This window comes from Ranitomeya variabilis, chromosome 4 (genome assembly GCF_051348905.1).
Source record: "Ranitomeya variabilis isolate aRanVar5 chromosome 4, aRanVar5.hap1, whole genome shotgun sequence".
NCBI lineage: Eukaryota > Metazoa > Chordata > Amphibia > Anura > Dendrobatidae > Ranitomeya > Ranitomeya variabilis.
The window spans coordinates 510,449,963-510,476,184 of record NC_135235.1 but is presented as its reverse complement, the minus strand read 5'-3'; the positions used below and the strand labels follow the sequence as shown (position 1 = coordinate 510,476,184).

Sequence of the window (26,222 nt, the reverse complement as noted above, 5' to 3'; positions counted from 1 at the left end):
TTGCTGTGATTGGTTGCGTCGCCCATGTGACTGCGACGCAACCAATCACAAAGCCGGAGCGTAATTTTAAAATACTGAATGACCTGAAATTACGTCACGGCTTGCTGTGATTGGTTGCGTCGCCGCCACATGGGCGGCATGCGACCAATCACAAGCCGGGACTTCACGTAAGGAAAGAAAAGCGCGAATTTTAAACAAAGAACGCTGCCGCTTCCCTCGGTAAGGTGCAGGCTGCGTCGGAGAGGTGAGTATAGCAATATTTTTTATTTTAATTCTCTCTTTTACACATTTTTACATTAATGTTGTTTCGATACCGATACCCGATACCACAAAAGTATCGGATCTCGGTATCGGAATTCCGATACCCGCAAGTATCGGCCGATACCCGATACTTGCAGTATCGGAATGCTCAACACTACTTACAACATTTGAATACAAACATAGTAATTGTTGCACAAAAAGAAAATTATATGGTTATATATACTGTATATACACTGTGTGGCAGATACACTTAGCTACATCTGTTCTAACTGTCCAACAAAATTGTTTCGATGTCTAAAACAAACTCCACAGTCTATGACAGTGTTCCCCAAAGTGTATGGCTGACCTTCCAGCCACACTGACTGATGCTGGATGCAATATGGTTCACACTTACCCTACATGTCGTTTGGTTCCTCATGCTTTGGCCAGAGGATCAGTCTTAGAAGCCTATTAAACCCTTTTCATTTTGCCTGTGCCTCACTCTGTTCTTTTGAAGCTGTTGTATCTCCACGTTACACTATATATTACCCCCGCAAAGAACTATATTAATTCACAATATAATTTAAACTTGGCACCAGGGCAAGAAGTATTTGTAAACTGACACAAAACTAAGAACCATATCACTAGCACTTTGCTTTAATGTCATGATCTCTTCTTCACACCATAATCAGACGTGGTGTTTTGAAACTGATCTTTTCTTTACATCACTTCAATAAGGTGTTTCATAATGTATGTCATAGACTACATGCTTTAATACTTAATGTGGTTTAGCACCACTTGCTATATTAGACAGTGTTAATATCAACCATCGGAAAAAAACAAGTAAAACTGTAGAGGAATCAATATTTTAGGAGCAGCTGGCGGCTATTTTGCTATGCACATTTTATAGCCATTTTTATTTAACCAGCATTGTTATATATTTTTAATATTTTTCAGACTATCCTTGATGACATTTTGACTAGTAGACTGTGAGACATGGAAAAAGAAAAGAAAAAAATAAATACATAATCAAAATATTCTTTTTCATGCAGTTCCTTTTATTTAATCATGGAGAATTGTGGCTCCAGTTGGTATTCTTCACCTAACAGCAAATGTTCATGCCATTCATTTGTTCTGCATGTAAAAAGTAAAATGGTACAAATGTATGATACAATAAAACACATCAATATATGTAATAACGTCTGTGCTATACCTATATAGCGGTGTGTGTCAATGGACATATTCAAAGCGGATATGTCAACAGATTTTACAATACTAATTGCATACACTATTAAAAAGATCTTCTTTTTTTGAAAATTAATTTCAGAATGGCTGTATAATCCTCTCATTAGAAAGAATTTAGCTGTACAAAGAAATAGCTCATGAGTCAAAAATGTATTCCATTTCCATCCAGTCTGACTGACAGCAGCAGCTTGTACTGTACAGTGTGAGATCTCAGCAAGGAGGAGGGACACTGAGGAACTTTCAACCAGGCTGCTGCAGGTGGGTGAAAATGGAGTTTAAATTTCCATAATGGATTAAACAGCTATTCTGACATGAATTTTCAAAGTAAATATAGTATCTACATCAGGAAGGGAGATCTATTTAGTACTGTATGCAGATTTTTTTTGTGAAATTTGGTGACTCCCATTCTCATGAAACAAACACACACACCTACCATTACTTAGGGCTCAGAAGGCAAACATTGGAAAAACACAAAACTCCAGTTAGGCTTTAGCTGGCATCAAATCAAAGTCTAGTTTCAGCCACTGAACTACAATGCTGCAATGTGTCACCTAAGTAGCATTGGCACAAGACACTTAAAAGACAGCACAGACAATTCTAAAACTATGGTATAGCATGCCAGGTAGTTCATGCCAGTGTTTAGTGGTCATGGTTATCACAAACTTTAACTAACTTCTTGAAGTACAGTACAGAATTTCTGTAATTATTGCAAAACTTTCTAAGAGATAAAGTGTTCAAAACAAGGAAAACTTCCAGTGTTTGGCCCAGAGATTATCTACTTTTTTGACTGGGGATTACCACCTGTGGGATTCATAGCATCGGCTGTATTGGCAATTATGTCAATGAGATGGAATAAAACTAAACGGCACATGTGGACAGCACCGGGTAAGTCAGGGCAAAACAGGTCTTCTACAGTCCTATAGTGTGATGACTAGTGACTGTTACGGAACTGCAACACAGAACTAGGATAGAAGGGGGAAAACTGACCTTGCACTGGGACTAGGCTGATACCCTACAATGGATTGAGCGACCCATTCCTTGTGAATAGACACACCGACGATCCTAGGTTAATCTCAAGCGAAGACCTATAGATAGGGGGAAGGAGGTCCCTAAAAGATCTAATGACTGAGTATGAAAACAGGTCACCTCCTAATAGAAAATACAGGGAAGGCTGCAGAAACCAACAGAAAACAGAAACTAAGGATAGCAGAACAGGGGGTCCCAGAACTGCACAATATCAAACACAGAAAGCTATCAAAGCACCTAGCCAGAACTCTAGCGGATTAATACTGTTGTCCAGCAAGGACTGGGAGGAAGGTGCTGGGTAATAAAGGGTGATACAATCACCTGACCTAAGACAACCCAGCACCAGGGGAAAAAGACCAGCAGCCAGAAAACCACAACAAGATGGCAGATGGTCAAAAACAAAACAGATTCTACCAGTGACAAGTTCTAGTTTGATTTCTATTGGTTAATATTCATGAATCACACAAATGTCATACCTTGGTCAGAGCACGGTAAGGAGACGTGTGCTGCAGGAATTTCCTTGTAGCCTAGATTGAAGTGAGAGAACACAAGATCCATTAAAAACCACTTCCTACCAAACGATCAGACAGCATTAAAGTTTTGCTTTTCTTCATAGTGTATTGAGCTTGACATATTAATGCATGTTTTCTGTGAGCTAGCCAAGAAAATTCTAATAAGCCTTAAACAAATTGATCCTAGCTGTGGTTGGACTTAGTATATTCCTTAATAACAAATGACAAATTGTCTTTCCAAGTGGCTTTTGTCTCTGATCATTATACATTGCAAATGCGGATTTATGGCGTAATGCATGATTATGTGTAGTTGTTTTCATGGTAGCTGCTCAAGGAAGAATTTTACAGTGTGTGCATGGATTTTAAACAATTCCATAAAATAATATTATAACACAGCAGCAAATACCAGAATAGATCAGCTGATATTTAGCTCCCACAAATGAACCTCCACCTCTTTAAAGCAGCGATCACATAATGTTCTGCTTAGAACTGAACACTACATTGGGGTGTCCATCTGCATAAACCAAAAAAACAGTATTCATACATTCCTTCAGCATCAGTCTACCACGCTATTGTGTCTGGAGAGGGTAAATGGTGTCAAAAATTCATATTTTAGACCCCGCTTATCTCATTCAGGTACATGGCTACTTTGGGGAAATGTCTGAATCCCATTTGGGGGCTACTGAGGCAGAAGCCCCCAAAGGCGTATTCATATAATTATATTGTGTATATGCCTAAATGTTTGAACAGACATTTTCGGTATCCGCGCACCTGAATTGGGTTATTGCTGCATCTGTATCTGTACAATAAAATTCTCACAAGCATCTATCAAGAGTGTGTCGTGATTGAACATTACTCTACTACAGGGATTGCCATCCCACTTCATCAGCACCTCGGAACTCTCCAGGCAAGAGTGCTTGCCACACTACCAGTCTATACCAAGCTCAAGGGCATTGCTGAATGGGTTATGATGATTGTGAGAAGCCATTTAATAAATGGAGAACAAAACAACTTGTCTGTCCAATCACACTGTACATTTCATGAGACAGACCTTCTTTATGGCCCTCAGGAAAATGAATCACTGGTCTCTTTCAACTATTAGGAAATAGGAGTTATAGATGCAGATCATTAATATTGTCCCTATCATATAGTATAACAGACAGTCCTAAGGTACAATTCCTCCCCAGCCTGTTGGGCTCAAGTGCAACAACACAGGTTTCATAAGGGTTATGTCCACCCCTTAAGCTACAAAATTATTATTATAGTGGTCATATATGGTGTCATCTGATATAATTACACCAAATCAATATATCATGTTGCACTGTGGTGGGATCTAAATCTGCAAATCAACTCAACCCAAATCAAATATTTGGCTGGTGGGACAAGAAATGCTTTGTAGTTAAGATAATTACAAGCTTCTAGTCAGAGCCTCTCACCTAACCAAATCAGTTCTCATGCTTCGCACTGACGAGGGCCAACAGCCCGAAACACCGTGTCTGCGAATTGAGATACTGATTTGGCTTTTATCCTAAGTCATATTGTACGACTCGTTAAAGGGTTGATTGTGACTTGTAGGATCGCTACTTCCAATAGGTGGCGCTGTAGAGTTTAAGTCCTCTTTTTCTCAGAAGAGGCAATTTGCATATTTAAATTCCCAGAGGAGCATTGTACGGCAAATAAGCCTCCTTACCTTGACAAGCCAGAGATGGTATGTCACTCTCCATAAGGAGAAACGATACCCTTTAGACCCCAAGCTTCTAGTCCTAATTATGATCAGTAACCACCATTATTTGGTCTCCACTGGAGCATGGACACCCAGACATTTTTCTGCGTTGGCCACTAAACTATGCCCAAAACAAAACTGGGTCGATTCAAATGACTCCATAAAAATGTTTATAATTCTGGAAACTTTTTCTTCAAAATTACATACAGTAACTCCACCTAAAAATGTTTATAATCTGTTGCTGAGATGGGTGAAATTCTAACATTCGATTGCAGACAACCTTCGTACGTTAGGTCTCCTTAATCTAAGGAGAAATTTTGCTACAAGTTAGCTCCAAATCCAGAATTGAAGGAATTATTCCAACAATTCAATGAGATTTCTTGACTTCAAAGAATAACACTACACAAGACACCCATGAGTGCTCATTAGAGATCTAGTCCTCTGCTTATCAAAGAGCGAACAGATGGTAGCGATGCTTTTTTTGTTTTGTATCGACAATGTTATATGAAAGGTGTTGCATACAGCTCACCATACCAAGTGACACTGGCCCAGAAAATACTGATAAATTATAACAAAACCACTAATGATGCAATTACAAGATGCTTCTTGATATGTGCGGTTCAGTACCAATATGATTCATTATGGTCTGAACTGATTCCCATGATGTTACCAGGTTATTGGGGGCATCTCCCATAGGTACTGTTAGCACCATTTATAATACTTTTTCAATACATATATCAAATCACCTTCCATTCACGTTCCCATTTCTTGTGATCATAGTATGGTTTGCTATCCAGAATCTTCTTGTGTATTGCCTGGTTCTCTGCTGTAATCCTTGCAATTTCTCTGTTTCGTTTGTTGCTATTAATACTATGAAAGAGAAAGAAGTGAAAAATATCAATAATCATCTGTATTCCCTTCCCGACAGGGCAACTTTCTATTTCCCCCTTTCTTCCAAGAGCTATAACTTTTTAATTTTTCCAGAAGTCGGCTTGTTTTTTTTGTAGCATGAATTGTTGTTTTGATAGACACCAATTATTTTATCATTCAACGGACTGGAAAACTGTCAAATAAATTTTTTAATAAGTGCAATGAAAAAAATGCAGAAAAAAGCCCGCAATTTATTTTTGAGATTAATTTTTATGGCATTCACAGTGGTGTAGAAATGACTTGGCGATATGATTTTCTAGGTAAGTACAATTAGAGATAACAAACTTGTAGTTTTTAAGAGGAGCAAAAAATGGGAACTTTGTAAAGATATTTACAGCAAGGTAGGACTGTAGTTAAATAATAAAATATAACTTTTAATAAATATTGCTAAAAAGAGTTACTAAGGCTCATAAGACAACATGAAACACAACATACATATGTATATGCTGGCAACTAACACCACTGAGCTTCATATGATGCTCCAAAAAACCAGCACGGTGTAAATATACCACCATCTTATTATACAAACTGACACCGTATAGGAGGCATCCTCTCTCACAGAGCCCCTAACTAATACACGTCATAGAAAAGAAAAATCAAAAGGGGAATATTTTGATTGCTGTATGTAATCAGAACAATCTCACCCAAAGTGAAGGTCGCTTCATAAAGGCGCTGTGGTCCAAGGATCCAAATATGTGAGGTGGCACCTTACGTGTCCTTTCCAAACCTCATTCACATGGATCCAGCCACATGCTAATTCTATCCCTCATTCACGGTTTCTCCCAACGCGTTTCTTTGTGGCAATGTCATCAGGGGAGAGGCCACTTCACAAAATTCCTTTATGTGTGTGTCGTCCACCCGGCACACTACAGAGGGTCGGTTTCCCCGTGTGCAGCTCATACCTTTATGCCCAGCGCCGCCATCGCTGCATGTGTGACGCATCAGGCGCTACATCCGGGTTCCGGTTTGCATGCGATCACATGATCCTGATCACAGGGACCATGTCCGCATGAAGCGCACAGTGACACGCAAGGGTCACTTCCGGTCACAGAAGAAGGGTGGAAGCTCCACCCACCGGAGGATGCTTAGCGTTGTGTACATGTACGGACACACACAGTGTCCACATATAGGTTAGAGAGAGTTTTAACCCCTAAGGTACCTGTATCGCAGGAATTGTGAACCTTATTCTCACGGGGGAAAGGATAATTTTTGAAAAACAAATATAACAAGATATAAATAAGTCCTACAACCTCCATATCCCGGAGGGAGAACATAAGAGGCATTGGCGGTCCCTAAAAATAAGGGGAGAAACAAAACTGACTAATACCCAGAGGCATTTGTAAAGAGCTCAAGACAATAATAATGGATTCCTCCATATAGTAGGAAGACACCAGGTCACCAGTGGTCATTTTTTATGGTCTAACGGACTCCTCTTAGGGTAATAGCGGCTTATTCTGAGTGGTAATTAATATAATTAATCCTGTGACAGGAATAGTGATCTATTCCAAACGAGGGCAACATATGTCTTCCTACTATATGGAGGAATCCATTATTATTGTCTTGAGCTCGTTAAAAATGCCTCTGGGTATTAGTCAGTTTTGTTTCTCCCCTTATTTTTAGGGACCGCCAATGCCTCTTATGTTCTCCCTCCGGGATATGGAGGTTGTAGGACTTATTTATATCTTGTTATATTTGTTTTTCAAAAATTATCCTTTCCCCCGTGAGAATAAGGTTCACAATTCCTGCGATACAGGTACCTTAGGGGTTAAAACTCTCTCTAACCTATATGTGGACACTGTGTGTGTCCGTACATGTACACAACGCTAAGCATCCTCCGGTGGGTGGAGCTTCCACCCTTCTTCTGTGACCGGAAGTGACCCTTGCGTGTCACTGTGCGCTTCATGCGGACATGGTCCCTGTGATCAGGATCATGTGATCGCATGCAAACCGGAACCCGGATGTAGCGCCTGATGCGTCACACATGCAGCGATGGCGGCGCTGGGCATAAAGGTATGAGCTGCACACGGGGAAACCGACCCTCTGTAGTGTGCCGGGTGGACGACACACACTTTAAGGAATTTTGTGAAGTGGCCTCTCCCCTGATGACATTGCCACAAAGAAACGCGTTGGGAGAAACCGTGAATGAGGGATAGAATTAGCATGTGGCTGGATCCATGTGAATGAGGTTTGGAAAGGACACGTAAGGTGCCACCTCACATATTTGGATCCTTGGACCACAGCGCCTTTATGAAGCGACCTTCACTTTGGGTGAGATTGTTCTGATTACATACAGCAATCAAAATATTCCCCTTTTGATTTTTCTTTTCTATGACGTGTATTAGTTAGGGGCTCTGTGAGAGAGGATGCCTCCTATACGGTGTCAGTTTGTATAATAAGATGGTGGTATATTTACACCGTGCTGGTTTTTTGGAGCATCATATGAAGCTCAGTGGTGTTAGTTGCCAGCATATACATATGTATGTTGTGTTTCATGTTGTCTTATGAGCCTTAGTGACTCTTTTTAGCAATATTTATTAAAAGTTATATTTTATTATTTAACTACAGTCCTACCTTGCTGTAAATATATATAGTTATTGATTGGGGGCATTGCATATTGAACTTTGTTAAGAGAAACAAAATTTGTTTGTCAAAATTTTCCAAGACCAGGAGCCATTTGAGGGCTTGTTTTTTGTGTGGCAAGCTGACATTTTCATAGATACAACTATAGGGTTAATATGGCATTTTGATTGCTATTGCATTTTGCACCTCCCATGACCAAAACAAAGCAATTCTGACCTTTCATTTTTTTTTCATTATGGCGTTTCAGGATCAGGTTAATACATTTGATATTTTGATTCAGAGATACCAAATATGTTAATTTTTTACATTTTAAAATTAATTTTTAATGACAGAAAATAGTGCTGCTTAATATTTAATTCTTTTAAATTATTATTATTATTATTATTATTATTATTAATTTATGCTTTTGTCCCCTTAGGGTCTTGAATCCCCGATTATATTGCTGTTTATAGTTAAAATTGAGTTCTCCTATGATGCCCAGCCACAGTCTGGCCTTCACAGGCGCATCATCATGGCACGCACGGGGGCATTCAGCAGTCCCATGGCAAATTATGCTGGGCACTACTCCCTGTTGTCAGCCCCAAATGTCAAGTCCAAAGGGAACCAAGATCAAGTTCACTATAACATGCTACAGGTCTGGGATAAAAAGATATGCTCATACCAAGTGAGCATTTCTGCTACACACAGGCGATCTGATCATCGCCTGTGTGTAGCAAAGGTGATAGAAGTATTGCAGCTTCTAGTCTCCCATGGAGACTATTGAAGCATGCAAAAAGTAAAATAAATGTTTTAAAAATATTTAAAAAATATAAAAGTTTAAATCACCCCCCTTTCACCCCATTCAAAATGAAAGTTAACAAAATCAAATATACACATATTTGGAATAGCCAGTTTCAGAATCACCTGATCTGTCAATATAAAAAAAAATTAACCTTATCCCTAAATGGCGTAACGAGAAACAAATTCAAAACACCAGAATTACGTTTTTTGGTTGCTGTTACATTGCAATAAAATACAATAACAGGCGATCAAAAGATCGCATCTGCACCAAAATGGTATCAATTAAAACATCAGCTCAGCACGCAAAAATAGCCCTCACCCAAAGCCAGATCATGAAAATTGGAGATGCTACAGATCTTGCAAAATGGCACCATTTTTGTTTTTTTTTTTACAAATTTTTGATTTTTTTTTCATCACAAATAAAAAAGAACCTAGACATGTTTAGTGTCTGTGAACTTGTAATGACCTGGAAAATCATAATGGCAGGTCAATGTTAGCATTTAGTGAACATGGTAAAAACAAAAAACAACTGTGGAATTGCACTTTTTTTCAATTTCACCACACTTGGAATTTTTTTCCTGTTTTGCAATACACAGTATGTTAAAACCAATGGTGTTTTTCAAAAGTGCAACTTGTTCTGCATAAAACAAGCCCTCACATGGCCATAATGACAGAAAAATCAAAATGTTATGGCTCTGGGAAGAAGGGGAACAAAAAAAACAGAAATTCAAAAACTGAAATACCCCTACTTTATGCTAATTTTTCAGCAGTGTCTGACTTTTTGAGTTGTGCACAAAAGCGCAGTTGACCGTGCTTTTGTGCACAGCTCAAAAAATAGACATGCCGAAAATGAGGTCAGACAGAGCACAAAGTGACTCCATCTGCTTTATTAAAGTCAGTGGCTCTGTCACCTTGTCGGCAGAAATGCATGAATCCAATTTTTCTGGTCTTCAGATGGACACCCTAACGGAGTCACTGATGTGTGGCTACAACGTGACATGAACCTGCCTTAAACAATTACTGAGTATTAAAACCGATGACAATCTTGGAAAAGTAAGAAAGCTTGGCTCTTCAGACTATTTTTCCTTTACATGCTCAATAAGTCTAGTCGGCCCTTTAATTTTTATTGAAAATCTATGTTCCTAATGCCTTAAAGGGGAGATTGTTTTTCCACTATATTTGAACTGGCATAGACAAAAAACAACAGGTGATAAAATTAAGATGTACCGCCACCATGGACTGACTTTGTGTTAGTTTTAAATCATTAATTAAATTTTACTTGTGACTTTTATATCGACCTGTGACAAGTTTATGCCTCAAGCTTTTACACCTTCTAGTTGACACAAATGGCAGGAGTTTTACCCGTTTAGCAAACTCTTCGTCCGCTTCAACAAAATGCCAATATTTACAGATATTAATATTATCCACTTTGGAACTATATTTGAAGGAAAATAAAATGAAGGAAAAAACTGATCTCTTATTTTTCTTTTTTTAGCCCTTTAATGCAATAATGAGTTGATATCCTGATTAATCAACCTAGTAATGGCTTTGGAGATAACTGTTTCACTATATTCTCTACCACGTATCCTGTCAATCAATTGAAGTAATTTTTCTAAGAAGGATTCATATGCATTATTGATCCTTCTGAACCTAAGGAACTGTCCAAAAGGGACTGAATATAGTCTGAGTGCTATCTGTCCTCTCTGTTTTTATTCCTGTCTTGCATTTTTAATAAAATAATGGAAATAATTATTAGTATTGGATTAGTGTAATGAGATTGCCCTTAAATTGTATTAAATCACATTTTCATGAGAATATTACAGATACGTCTTTACTTAAAAGCGACAGAATCACAGAATTAGTGAGCTTAGCAAGCCAATTTATGAACATGTTGTCAATTTTGCCAATAACAGTTGACCACTAGATAACCATTACATGGAGAAGTTAGATCTGTGGTGGAGTTTTTTGATGTTCGAAAATCCTTGACTTAGGCACCAAAATGACATAGAAAAAAACACTGTCAACTGCTTTACAACAAATGTGTTTTCATATATTGGGCGTTTTTATCTATTACTTAATATATAGTGCTTAGCATAATTGTATACAACCCTTTTGAAAAGTAAAATTGTAATCAATATCTCACTGAACACAAGAACAATTTCCAAAATTGAATTTTTATAGAACATTTTTTTTAAACCCATAGCATATAAGCAAGTAAAAAAATATAGCTTTCACTAGAAAGTCTTCAGTTTTACTCCAAATAGATGATGACAAAAATGAATTCACCACATGTCAAAAACCACAACATCCATAATTTTTTATGTCTCTTTTTTTTGTAAGGACAGTACCAAGTCTTCTAGGCATAGAAGACTTGGTACTTTTAGATAGATGCTGGATAGAGAGTGATGCTCAACTTGTTTCTTTAGAATTCCACATAGCTGGTCGATTGTGTTCAGATCAGGAGACAGACTTGGCCACTGAATCACTTTCACCCTGTTCTTCTTCTGCTACAATGGCCTTAGATGTGCATTTGTGATCTTTGTCATGTTGGAAAGTTCACGTCTACTAAGGGCATGGAGTGATTGTAACACCTCTTTGCTTTCAATATAGAGAAGTAAATCTATTAATTCATGATAACATCAATGTAATCTACTGTAGCTCACCAACATCAGGAGCACTCATGCAGCTCTACAAAAGGGCACTGCGCCCACCATATTTCACTGTAGGTACCATGCATTTTTCTTTGTGCTCCTCACCCTTGCCATGCCATTAAGTTTTGAAGCCATTAGTTCCAAAAACATTTAAATTGTTCCCATCACTCCTGAGTATAGCATTCCAGTAGGCTTCATATTTTTCAGCATAGGCCTTGGCAAATTGTAGGCTTTTTGTGCATGGGCTTTAGGAGAGACTTTCTTTATTTAAGACACTCGTACATGCCATTCCTTTGCAGTGTATGCCGTATTGTTTCAAGGAAAACACTCACTCTGATTTGGCTTTCTATTTCTTTAGCTAACTGCAGTGAACCTGCATATCAATTTTCTTCAACCCTTTTCATCAGAAGACGCTCCTGTTTAGGTGTAAACTTTCATGGTTGGCCTGGAAGTCTCTGTGATATGGTTGCAGTTCTTTCTTTGCTAAATTTTGTTATCACTTTTGTTACATTGTTCTGACTGAAAATTAAAACTTTTCTGATCTTCTTGTAGCTTTCACCTTTCTTGTATAAAGAAACTGTTTTCTCTCTAAGGTCTTGTGACAATTCTCTTTCACTTGTTGCCATTGTTGCCAGACTGAAATGGGAAGGGGTTTGTGTAATGCCCTTTTATAGTTAACTGTATGCTGAACTTCTGTTTAACAAAAAATTAGACAGCTGTGGTTGAACTCTCGTTAATTAGACTTATGTAGTCTAAACTTTAGCTTTGCTCCTAAGACTTTCATTGCAGTGCACCCATTTTTAGAACATGGTCTTGAATTGAATTTGTGGGGAAAATTATTTTTTTTTGAATATGCAAATTAACACATTTTGTTTGCAATCAGTGGCCCACATTTGTTGGAGTATTTTATAATATGGTATCCAAGGAAATTGTTGATTTTGAAAGGAAACTAAAAGTTTTCTGACATCTGTTGGGGTGTACTTATTTATGCTGAGCACGGTAAGACCAACCAGTGTTTCTAAATATTGACCAGGAGCCACATGTAGCATCCATTGCATGTGGTCCTTGCACCTATTGTGGACCTATTGCAATAGTTCATGGCAGCTACAGATATTGTTGCGCACAAGTGTCACCACTCACCAGTAACATTTCAGGGTGGGTACTGAGTTAGAAAAAGTGGAATATCTGTCATAACCTACCATATAAGAAAAGAAAAAACACTGGAAAAAGACAAAGCGCAAATAGGGTAACAAATTAAATAGAAATGCACAAAATGTGCTCACCTGATTTGGTTGTGTGCACACAACCACTTACTGTATAGTGCTTAAGGCTGCTGTTGACCCACAAGGAGATGAATGCATAAAAGAAGGAGCAAATGGGTTGTCCTGATGAAGAAGCTGTATGCTTTGAAATGCGTTGACTAATGTACCCCTTACTATTGGATTTTCATCCTCCATTCTTTCATGACAGTGCAGAACAACCCATTTGTGTAGCATCATGGTTAAGTCTCAAGAAATCAGCCAAGATATCAGGAAGAGTATTGTGTGCTTGCACAAGTCTGGCATATTCTTGGGAACAAGTTCAATATACCTAAAGATGCCTCGCTCATCAGTACAAACAATTATACGCAAGTACAAACTAGATGGGAATGTCCAGCCATCATACCGCTCAGGAAGGAGACAGATTCTGTGTCCCAGAGATGAACGTGCTTTGGTCCGTCATGTGCATATCAACCCAAGGACAAAAGCAAAAGACCTCGTGAAGATGATGCCAGAGGCTGGTAAGATTGTGTCAATATCCGCAGTGAAACGAGTACGGTATCAACATGGGCTTAAAGCCACTCTGCCAGGAAGAAGCCATGACTCCAAAAGAAACATAAAGAAGCCAGACTTATGTTTGCAAATGCACTCAGGAACAAAGACCTTAATGTTTGGAGACATTTAACTTTTGGGGCATAATGACCATCGCTACGTTTGGAGGATAAAGGGAGAAACTTGGAAACCTAAGAACACCATCTCAACTGTGAAACACAGGGGTGGCAGCATCATGTTGTAGGGTTGTTTTTGCTGGAGGAGAGACTGGTGCACTTCACAAAATAGATGGCATCATGAGGAAAGAAGATTATATGGCAATACTGGAGCAATATTTCAAGACATCAGCCTGAAAGTTAAAGCTTGGGCGGAAATGGCCCTTCCAAATGGACAATGACTGGAAGTATCCTGCCAAAATGGTAACAAAGTGGCTTAAGGAGTGACCATCACAAAGCCCTGATCTCAATCCAATTGATAATTTATGGGCAAAGCTGAAAAGGCAAGTTCGAGCAATGCGACCTACAAACCTGGATCAGTTATGCCAGTTTTGTCAGGAGGAATGGGCCCAAATTCCGACCAACTATTGTGAGAAGCTTATGGAAGGACATCCCAAACGTTTGACCCAAGTCATTCAGTTTAAGGGCAATGGTACCAAATATTAATGAAATGTATGTAAACTTTTGACTTTGCAGTAAGTAATAAAAATGTCTTAACACATTCTCTAGCTAGCTCTCATTATTCCGGCATTTGGCAAATATTAATAATTATGGTAATCCTAATTGACCTAAAACGGGAAAGGTTTATTCTGATTTCATGTCAGATACTGAGAAAAACATGCATGTGTGTCTTTTTTATATAGTGTATGTAAACTTCTGGTTTCAACTGTAGCTTTCCCAATAATTACTAATTACCACTCATAGCATCTTACAAAAGCACAGCACTTAGTCATTGCAGTTTAATGTATTCTTCATCATAGATGTGTTCTTGCCTCTAGGAAAGTACAATTTCCCAGCACTGTTAGGAGAGCCATGCATAGAAAAAAAGAAACAAAATGAAAGGCAAAGAAGCTCACGCCAGCCAAACCAGAAACTAATCTATAGACAGAGCTGTTTGATGTTCTTACCCCTCATCAGTACAGAGAAGTAAACTGGTTGACTGAGTTTCAAACTACATTTTTGTACCTATTGGAAGCCACAGATTTTTATATTGGAAACAAAAAAAAATGATCTGTTGTAAAACCAATGCAAATGGATGTACTTTAAAAATAATGTCAAGAGATCATGTTTCTTGTTTTTGGGGAAAAAAAATTGAAAATTTCAAAAACTGATGCAAACGTATGACAATAGGTTTGCAATCATCTTCGATAGACTGCAATGATAGAAAAAAAGTGATCTGTTTTTTCACCCTTTTTTTAAAGGATGAAACAGTCCTGCAGACTGTTTTTCCATCATGTAAAAAATCAGATTGAATCAGACATGTATATGAATGTTACTAAAAACATTATAAACTGATACCCATTTGACAAACATTTTTGCTATTGTACTCTATGGAAACACATGACGTATTCATGTATCCATTTGTGTACATATTTTTGCAGTACAAATGGATACTTCAAGTATACCACAAAAATGTGACGTGAACTATGCCTTAAAGTGGTTATCCACTACTCGGACTACCCCTTCTAAATCCATATGTTTTAGCCTTAGAAAATAATATCACTTCTACTCACCTCCAGTGCCGCCACCATTCTAGCACTGTTTGCTCTGGCTCTCCCAGCGATCAATTAACAGTGTGACGTCATGCAAATCCTGCTTCCAATCGGCGGCTGCTTTACTCTCCCCGACTTTGGACGTATCACATACATCAGGAGCAAGAAAGAGCAGCAGCACTTTGTTCAGAGACGGGAAGAATGAAGTTATGTCACAGTTAGGCGACAAACCCTTTAATGAGATGCTTGATATGCAGCTCAGGGATGATATTGGCTTTCATTGAAGAGATCAAACTCACTATGAAAACTTATTTTCAAGGCAATACTCCATTGGAAATATAATATGCAAAGTAGCCCATACCAGCCAAACCAGAAACCAATCTGTAGACAGCACTGTTCAAGGTTTCTTGCCCCTCATCAGAACAGAGTCAGTATTAACCCTGAGCTCCACCTAAGGCATCATATTTAGTCAACCAGTACCCTATACTGTAATGATAACAGACAAGAACCGAAAAACAGTGCTCTGTGTACATGGGTCTCTGGTGTGGATAGTATGAGCTAGTTTGCCTATCCTTTTTCCAGGAGAGTGTGGCCTCGAAAATAGATCTTCATGCTAAGTTAGATCTGTTTATTGAGGGCCAGTATCCCCTAAGTTAAAAAAGAAAACAAAACACATGAGAAATGCATTAACAATAATTAAGTCTGCAGAAGTTATAAGTCTGGCTTAGAGTTACTGCCCCTGACATGTATCTACATTGTGTGAATAAGTAAAAGTATAGTGTTAGTAATGAATACCTTCATTTAAGATTTAGGCAAATATCATTAATCTCTGCTCTATTATCACAAAATCAGAAGTTCTGTATTTATTTCTCTCTCGATAAGAATTGCTCCCTTGGGGGGGATGTCAGTGGGCCATGTGACTGAAGGAGTTTAGCTATCTTTTATGATGCACTCCAAGTTGCTCTCCTTAATCCCTACCCCCTATGTAAGGTCTTCCATAGCACTAAGGTTTCTGCTTCCCTAGGTTTCTGCCCACCTAGCTAGCTCGCAGTCCCCCCTGCTTGTTGTTCTGAGGCCGCCCCTGAGCAATGTAACTTAATGCTGACAAGTAAAGCCATGTAGCACAGGACGCATAGAGAAGATCCTATTCATTACCCAAACAAGCAGCTTCTGCCACCAGTCATCTGCATCAAGTGATACAGTTGTCTGTGGCTTGTTTCCACTCATTGCTAAGAAAGGATGGCCCCACATTTGGGTCATTGCCCTTCTCTCCCTCCCTAATGTTGTGGTGCTTCTTGAATGTAGGTGCCTTTGTTATACTTTCAGCAGAATCCATCATGCAGATTACACCATTGAAGCTTATGTTCGACATGCCAATAGAAGAAAAACAATGCGCAATCTGTGCACATTAGCAAACATGCAATGTTCTTGTACGGGCCGCTGTGCACTGTAGTCTGGAGATAAAAGAGGCAATCTAGTGGATTGCTGCACATGACAGATAGGTGTAAGAAATCTAATTAAAACAGTAAGGAAAAAAATGTAATCTGCGTTGTACAAAGAATTTACCAGAACAGAATTTCATCTCAAGTCAGACTCCAATGCTTTGGCTTCTGGATACTTTGATAAATTATACTGGAAGACTACTAAAGCAGAGAACGCTAAATGATCAGAAATATACATAACAATTGAGAAAACTATGGAATAGGTTATGTACAATGCTATGTGCTCTTTTATATCTAGTGGTCTACTTTTATTTGTTTCACGATACTGAACTATGACTTGATAGCACAATAATGTCACACTGATATCCAAACTATTGTGGTTGTGCCTCATCCCATTTACCTGAGTGAGGGTCAGCCGGCCAAAGTTGCAGTGCCAAGTATAGTCACATTCTTGTAGATGTTACTTACTATGCTTGGCACTGAAGTAAAAGGACTAATGTCGGAGTTGGGTTGTTCCTTTTTTTCCTCTTGGAAATGTATGAATAAATTGGCAACCGAGCAACAACATACACTTATCAACAGTACTAAAACTGTTAAAATGTGTAGACACATATGTCAAGGGGAATAGTAGTACCTAAATATTATTTTTTTCCCACATTTCAAGGAGGAATGATGCAGAGCGGAGAAAAAGATACTCCAGAAATGTAATTTCATAGGAAATAAGTCCACAGATAAGGTAAGAAAACTGAAAGATCCTCTTTAAAAGGAACCTGTCAGTAGGATGAACCCTCCTAAGATGGGCATGTAGGTCATAGGAAGCAGAGTAAAATGAAACCTTGATATCTGCAATCCAATGTCTTATTATTAGATATCAATGTGTTTCTGATATGTAATTGAGCCATTCAGCCGGACACCAATCTGAATGAAAATCTGCTTCTAGAGCTTATTATAGATGAAAGGGGAAGTTACCAGTGTGAGACATGTAACTAACTCAGAACAGTAGAACTGAACATTGTCCCATAACAACAGGTTAGGAGCTGCAGCTCTCACAGCTCTGCTGTATTGCAACAATAGTGCAACCTTTCTGCCTGTGAGATGGGGATTGAAGCCTAGAGGAACCTGCAGATGTGTCAGGTATAATCACACACAGCTCTTCAGTGTGATCAAGAGAGCAACCATTACATGTCTTACTGGTAACACATTATCTGGGAGATCTGTGTCCGGCCCATAGTCCTGAACAGTTAAATAAGAAAAATGTGGATTTCTCTGGAATAAGACACACTGCAGATACCAAGGTGTCATTTTATTCAGCTTCCTATGATCTGGGTGGCAATATAGATGTATTAAGAGTGTTGATTCAACTGACAGATCCCCTTTGAAGGGAACCTGTCATGTTTAAAAATAAGTCTGACCTGCCAGCAGGAGGAACTGAATAGATTGTTGTTTGGGAAATTTTATTTTATTTTTAAAATCAGTACTCATTGCTAGCTTTGAGATTCTGTGGGCAGTCTTATCAGTTAATGATAGCCTTCCCTGAATAGAACCACCCACTGGACCTCTGAGTCAAAACTAAGAGGGAGTTAAGTGAATAAAATAGGTTACATAAAATATTTTCCAAAAAGATGTCTTAGTCTACCTCTGCTTTATATTAAATAGAATATTGGACAGCCTTCCATGGGGACATATTCTCTTCATCTATAGCTGCACAGGTATTGGGGGTAAACTCTATGCTTCATATGCAAATTGTTACAGAGGCACTCATCTTTCCAAACATAAAGCAAGATTTGATATAATTTGCTAGAATGCTGTCCTTGACAGCAACAAATGAAAGTGAAGAGTAATGATAAGAATATGTTTGCATGGCAGACACTGCAAATTGGTCCCTACGCAATTCTATGACATTCACTTTATTCTAATCAATACAAAGAATGGATTTTTTTATTTGACATTTTTATCCACTTATATTGATTGTCTCCTGTGTAATCTGCCACTGTTTAGTCATTGTAGTAAAGCTATATTTGCTCAGAGATTTGTGTTAGAGGACAAGCTAATTTATTAGTGTCAGATGGTCCAAATTTGATATCCAGTGAGGGCCTATGTGACAGAAAATACACAAAAGTGACACCATTTTAATAATTGCACCTCTCAAAATGCTCAAAATCACATTCAATAAGTTTATTTACTCTTCAGGTGTTTCACAAGGAATTAAGGCAATGTTGATGGAAAAAAATGACAATTTGACTTTTTCTTTCAAAAATTTTAATTTAGCTCCAAAATTTTACATTTTCAAAAGGGTAACAGGAGAAACCATACAATACAATTTGTTGTGCAATTTCTCCTAAGTACGCTGATATCCCATGTGATGAATCTGGGGGGGGGGAATTAATGTCATGACCATAAACTGTATCAACTGTATCCGGTCCGAGATTACAAAACTCCTTCAGCATGTGAATCTGAAACAGTACACCTGGCTTAGCAGGTGGTCCAGCTTTAAGAGATCCAAAGGAAAACTCCTACCCTCAACAGCTTAGCATAGCATCATGACAGGATGACCCCCTGCCACTGCCTATGTAACTGCTTAAGTCAAATTCAGTCAGTTGAGAATTTCATAAGGAGATTATGGAGTTATCGTACGTCCTAGCTATGTATTAGGTACATTTTCAAAATCTCGGGAACAAGATAAATGCCTGCCATTGTCTCAATCTGTTCTAGCACCCCAGAGTAGGGAGACACATTGAACAGCTAATAGAAGCCAGGTAGTGAAGCTGTGTTTGGTCTTCAAACGTAACGTTTGCCTAGATGGATACAATGGTGCCAAATCCACCACCCTATGACCTTCCATGGAAAACTTATGATCCATCATAGGTTTTGGAGTTCCAGCTACATTAAGCCAAGGTAGGGGGACCAGAACCATCCTGGGGGGGTGGAAAAAGGAGTGACTGATCAAGGGGTTAAATGCTCATTTAAGGCCATGTGGCTTCCCTTCTTCTCATGCTTGCTGTTCAGTTCTGAGAGGGGTCACACTGTGTAACATGTTGGAAGGAACTGGAAACAGCTGTCACCCCACACCCACCATGTAGTCCAGCTCCATGGCCGAACATCAAGCCTGTAACTGACATGTTTCATCTGCTTATACCTTTTGTACTACCACCTCTATTTTCATATCTGACAATTGTATATGTGAATCCACCTAGTATATAGTGTTTTGTCTAGTGTACCCTTAAGGTGATTAAATATCTAATTTAACCTTGGACTGCGTATAACAGTGGAAAACTTCTATAAATGACCACATTTTGGAAACTACACCTCTTGAGGAATTCATTTAGGGGTGCAGTGACCATTTTTAGCCTTCAGGTGATTAACATATTTGCATAACATTAGGCTGAGAAAATGGAAAATTACAATTTTTTCCACTAAAATCTTGTTTTGGCCCCAAGTTTTTAATTTTCAAAAGGGATAACAGGAGAAAATTAATGGTATGATTTGTTACACAATTTCTTCTGAGTATGCCAATACTCCATATGTGGTCGAAAACTACTTTTGAAGCACAGTGCAAAGCTCAGAAGGGAAGAAGAGCCATATTGGAGTTCAGATTTTGCAGGAATGGTTTGAGGGTGCATTAGAAGAGCCCCTGAGGTGCCAGGACCGCAGAGTCTCCCTTTAAGTGACCCCAATTTACAAAGTACATCTCAATGACTTAATCTAAGTGTGCAGTGATCATATTGACACAATGAGTGTGTCACAGAATTTTATACCATTGGACAGTGAAGAAAAAATAGTTACATTTTTACCACAAAAATTTTGTTTTAACTAGTGTTGAGCATTCCGATGCTGCAAGTATCGGGTATCGGCCGATACTTGCTGTATCGGAATTCCGATACCGGGATTCCGATACTCTTGTGGTATCGGGTATCGGGTATCGGAACAACATTAATGTTAAAATGTGTAAAATAGAGAATTAAAATAAAAAATATCGCTATACTCACCTGTCCGACGCAGCCGGGACCTCAGCGCAGGAACCGGCAGCGTTGTTTGTTTAAAATTCCCGCTTTTACATGGTTACGCGAAGTCCCGGCTTGTGATTGGTCAGGGCGGCCATGTTGCCGGGCCGCGGACCAATCACAGCAAGCCGTGACGAAAATACGTCACGGCTTGCTGTGATTGGTCCGCGTCCCGGCAACATGGCCGCCATTAACCAATCACAAGCCGTGACGTCACGGGAGGCTGGAAACGCGCTCATTTTAAAAAGGGCGCGTGTCCAGCCTCCCGTGACGTCACGGCTTGTGATTGGTTGCGTCGCGGTCAACCAATCACAAGCCGGGAGGCTGGACACGCGCCCATTTCAAAATGAGCGCGTCCAGCCTCCCGGCTTGTGATTGGTTGATCGCGGCGCAACCAATCACAAGCCGTGACGTCACGGGAGGCTGGACACGCGCCCATTTCAAAATGAGCGCGTCCAGCCTCCCGGCTTGTGATTGGTTGATCGCGGCGCAACCAATCACAAGCCGTGACGTCACGGGAGGCTGGACACGCGCCCATTTCAAAATGAGCGCGTCCAGCCTCCCGGCTTGTGATTGGTTGATCGCGGCGCAACCAATCACAAGCCGTGACGTCACGGGAGGCTGGACACGCGCCCATTTCAAAATGAGCGCGTCCAGCCTCCCGGCTTGTGATTGGTTGATCGCGGCGCAACCAATCACAAGCCGTGACGTCACGGGAGGCTGGACACGCGCCCATTTCAAAATGAGCGCGTCCAGCCTCCCGGCTTGTGATTGGTTGATCGCGGCGCAACCAATCACAAGCCGTGACGTCACGGGAGGCTGGACACGCGCCCATTTTAAAATGAGCGCGTGTCCAGCCTCCCGTGACGTCCCGGCTTGTGATTGGTCAGGGCGGCCATATTGCCGGGACGCGGACCAATCACAGCAAGCCGTGACGTAATTTCGTCACGGCTTGCTGTGATTGGTCCGCGTCCCGGCAACATGGCCGACCTGACCAATCACAAGCCGGGAATTCACGTAACCAAGTAATAGCGCGATTTTTAAACAAACAACGCTGCCGGTTCCCTCGCTGAAGTCCCGGCTGCGTCGGACAGGTGAGTATAGCGATATTTTTTATTTTAATTCTTTCTTTTACACATTTATATGGTTCCCAGGGCCTGAAGGAGAGTTTCCTCTCCTTCAGACCCTGGGAACCATCAGGGATACCGTCCGATACATGAGTCCCATTGACTTGTATTGGTATCGGGTATCGGTATCGGATTGGATTCCGATACTGTGACGGTATCGGCCGATACTTTCCGATACCGATACTTTCAAGTATCGGACGGTATCGCTCAACACTAGTTTTAACCCTAATTTTACAATTTCACAAGGGGGAAAGGGTAAGAATGGCACCAAAATTACAGTTACTGCTGAAAGTGGCAATACCCCATATGTGGCTGTACAATACTGCTTAGCCACACGGCAAGACTCAGGTGGAAAAGAGCGCTATGTGACTATTGGAGCACAAATTATCTCATCATAGTTTGCAGACTCAATGTACAGAGCCCCTATGTGCTATAAGAACAGAATTCTCTCTAGTGACCCCATTTTGGATATTACATCCCTGTGGGAATTTAAATGCTGCTTGTTGCATCTATATGCTGCCAAGAGCGGTGTGGGCAATGCTCCTGGCAGTGTCAGTCGAGGATTGGCTTTCACTTAAGCCAAGCTCCCAGCAGTGATCATGTGGGCACTGCTCCCGTCCCCGCAGAATCGCCATGACAAAAATGTACGTAATTTTGCGGGATCCTCTTCCTGACCATGACACAAACTTACGTCAAATGTCATGAAGGGGTTACAGAAAATGTTGCAGACATTGCGCTAAATCTGTAATCGTCCACCACAACATAAGCAAATTTTTTCTGAAACGAAAGAGAAATGGACAAAAGCAAAGCAGAAGCCTTTTTTTCTTATACAAACCCTTTAAAGGAAATCTATTAAAAGCATAATGTAGTGAAAGAGCCCCTGATTCCAGCGATGTATTTTTTAGTTTACTGTTTACTTTTAGTTGTAGCATGTAGCAGAGCTCAGAAAGCTAATCCCACCTAAACCACAGATTTCTGTGTACATTGTCTGTTGACAATGAGCTGCTTATCAGAGAAGAGGGCGTGGTCGGACCAGGACTCATCTGCACTGTAGAACTGGCAGCTATTATCTCCTGGTGATAAAACCTCATTGTATGAAAACAGCATACAGCCTAATAAGTGACACATCGCTGAAATCTGTGTTTCAGCCCCTACTCCATGCTGCACTCACATTACATAACAAAAGTCTACTGACAGATTCCCTTTAAATTCAATAATCTGAAGAGGTCATAGGTCAAGAAAAAATGGAATAAGCTCTACATTAATTGTGATAAAGGACATTTAATAGATCTTTTATCTAGAAAATATTTTTTTTACAATGTTCTGCATTTTAGCAGACTGAGTGATGACACATAAAAGGTTTGACGGGAAAAGGATTTACCACATGGAGTGACGTTTGTGATAAAAAATAATCAAAATGTTATCTTCATATGAAAATAAAAAGCTTGAATATGCGGCTGTTTCTCCAGCCATTAAATTTTCACTCTTTTATAATAGAGGCTTAACCCAGTCTATTATGCTCCATAATGTATGGCACTAAGATGATATAATGAAGTGGTAGCTACAAAAATACCTGGATAAACAGTGGCACAATGTAGTGGGTGCTCAACTCACTGGTATTTCGCATAAACCGTTTTATTTAAATCAGGTTTTTCAATAAAATGGATTCTTTTTCAAATGGTTGGTAATTTTCGTTTTATTTCTCTTATAATCTAGATTAAAAAATTGCTATTTTCACTTTGGCCACTGGGGTAATACTGTTCTTTCTGGAAGACGGATTCGGGCCCCTTCTTTTGTATTGAAGCATCTACTGAGCATGTGAAAGATTATTTTGAAAAGAGGGGGAGGAGTGATATCAACAATTGTGATTGGTGGATTCTGTGTTATTAGCTGTATGATGGAAATGAGACTTCTGAAAAGTTTTCTGAAAAAAAGGAGGTACACACCATCATTTTAACATAGCCCTAAAGACTGTTGTGAAAATGGCAAGATTTCTATTTTTTCATCTAGATCGTGACTGTAAATTGTAAAAAATATATTTAACACAAATACCTGATTTAAACAATTAGCCATTTTTGATGCTACTTACTGTTGGGGTTGGCGGAACGCACCGAATATATATATATGAGACAGTAGGTGCGTTTGCAACCCGGGGTCCACCGTGCAGGAGAGTAACCTGCTGCTAGTAGCAGGCGGTACTATCTGGCGGTATAAGTGAACTCTGTTACTTCACAGATTCACTACGAAAAGAGAACACCGTGCCCTGTTAACCTCACAGGAGATCACGGCTACCTAATAGAGCCAACAGTGGTCATGCAGTCAGAATAGCACAGAAGCAGCTCCTCTCCGGTAGAGCCGGAATTCTAATGGCTATACGCCAGCCCTGAATCCACATACACAAAACTCCTCACCGGAGGTGCCGGTATTCTAGGGGCTTATTTCAGCCAAACCCTGACCACATACAACCATGACCACACTGGCGCTGAGCTCATAAAGTAGGTTTGATACTAGCGCATGGCCGTGCGGCCATGCGTACCTTTTATAGTTTTAGCACTCAAGGACCTTCCTAGTGGTCCTGTTGACCTTCCTAGTGGTCCAACAGGAACCGCTTCAGGACCTGCGCATGTGACCCTCGACCTCCAATGGGAGGTCGTCCCATGGGCATGCCCAGTATGGGAAAAGCAGGACTTAGTCCCAGAAAGATCTGCTCGCTGCTGATCAGTGCTGGCTACAAAGGCAGAGCCTGGAAGAGCAGTAGTAACCGGTCGCCCAGTATCAGCCTGAGTCAGACGCTGGGATCGACGTCTCCGCTGAGCTGGCTCCACTGTGGCTGGAGAAGAATGGGAGACCGCAGCGGAGATGGTTCGAGATTCCCCCTGTACAGAGGCGGGAACTCGACATCTGACTTTCTGTCACCAGGTTTTTGCTCCCTGATTTGAGATAATCATAATGTCGCAAAAGAGACCCTGATTCCAATGATGTGTTACTTAGTTTACTGGGTGCAGCAGTTGTGATACCATCAGTTTTTAAATGAAGTAGAGTCAAGAAAGCTGACACCACACCACCACAGCTTTCTGTATATATTGTTTATTGACAGTGAGCTGCTTATCAGAGGAGGGGGCGTGGTTGGCACTAGAGCTGTAGTCCTGGCAAGGATAGTCTCCAGTGATAAAACCTTCATTGTAAATAAACAATAGCACACAGCCTAATAAGTGACGCAATGCTGAAATTAGTGTTTCAGCCATTATCTACTGCTGTTGTCAGATTACATACCAAAAACCTGCTGATAGATTGCCTTGAAAGCAGTAGACGATAATGTGTGCAAAAAACTGTAAAGCGCTGTGGAATATGTTAGCGCTATATAAAAATAAAGATTATTATTATTATTATTATTATTATTATTATAGACGGCCAATTTATCACAGTGGCTCACTTACTGTTTTGGCACATCTTGTTAGAATTTTAAAAAAACCTCCCAGGCTAAGTTTCCACAGTGCAAAAACACAGCGGATTATCCACTGCACATTTGGTTGCAGTAAATCCGCTGCATTCTACAGTTCCAGCATATCTCAAAAATGGTAAATGATAGAAAAGAGTTAGAAATTACTTGATTCTATTTTTAAAACCTCTTTTTATCTATAAGGAAAATAAAATATGCCTCCATATTACAGATCTGTCTTTTCGATATTAAAGGGTTTGTCCAGTTTAAATTGCTTTGTGTGACTGCAGACTCTTGAATCCCCGTGCTGACGGGATTCGTCGGTTTCTACTCCCAGGCAGAAGCCATCTAGTGGGTGCAGGCTCGCTACATGTGGAGCGAGTTTGTTCCCATTAGATGGCCACGCCCACTAGATGACCACGCCCACTAGATGGCCACGCCCCTGGGCCAAACACTGGTATGGAGCATGGCCTTGCCCACTAGATGGCTTCTGTCCGGGAGTATGCATTTCATATACATCACTGCCATTCCCGACCCAGAAACCAGTGAATCCTTGACTGCAGACTTTTCACTTTAGACCAGACAACCTCTTTAATATAGAAAAGACAGATCTGTAAAAGGAAGCATATTTTCTTTACCCTATAGATGTAAATGAGTTTAATAAATAGAATCTTTAACTCATTTCTACCATTTGCCATTTTGGAGATCAGTTTCTTGTTTACGAGGCTGGCATCAGATTGAAAGTTAGTGCAGACCTCGCACATTTCACAGCTGCAGTCTTTTTGCAATGTGTCAATCAGATGACAAGGCTTATGGCAGTAGATGTGCTCATCACATAATGGTTCTCTATACAGTACACTAAAAAGATCCATTAGCAGTAGTAAGGGATTGTGCACGCAACATCTTCAGGTGGGTCCTCTATGAAACCCATCTGGAAAAGCACTTAAAGAAATCCCGTCAGCACTATTATGTAGTGAACAGCAGAGACATGGCTGTAACGGTGCTGT

General features: G+C 40.0%; 1 protein-coding gene across 3 annotated transcripts in view; it reads right to left on the bottom strand.

Annotated features, from left to right (window-relative positions):
- The window catches only part of CFAP97D1 (CFAP97 domain containing 1), a 148,993-nt gene that overhangs the window by 14,687 nt on the left and 108,084 nt on the right, over positions 1-26,222 (bottom strand). For 2 of the 3 annotated variants that reach the window (XM_077252089.1, XM_077252090.1), the window contains exons 4-5: positions 5,493-5,616; positions 2,988-3,038 (exon numbers count right to left, since the gene is read on the bottom strand). In XM_077252089.1, the coding sequence (XP_077108204.1) occupies positions 2,988-3,038; positions 5,493-5,616 (175 nt within the window). Of the gene's footprint in view, positions 1-877; positions 1,375-2,987; positions 3,039-5,492; positions 5,617-26,222 lie in introns of those variants that run through there. The other variant, XM_077252091.1, reaches the window with a different exon arrangement.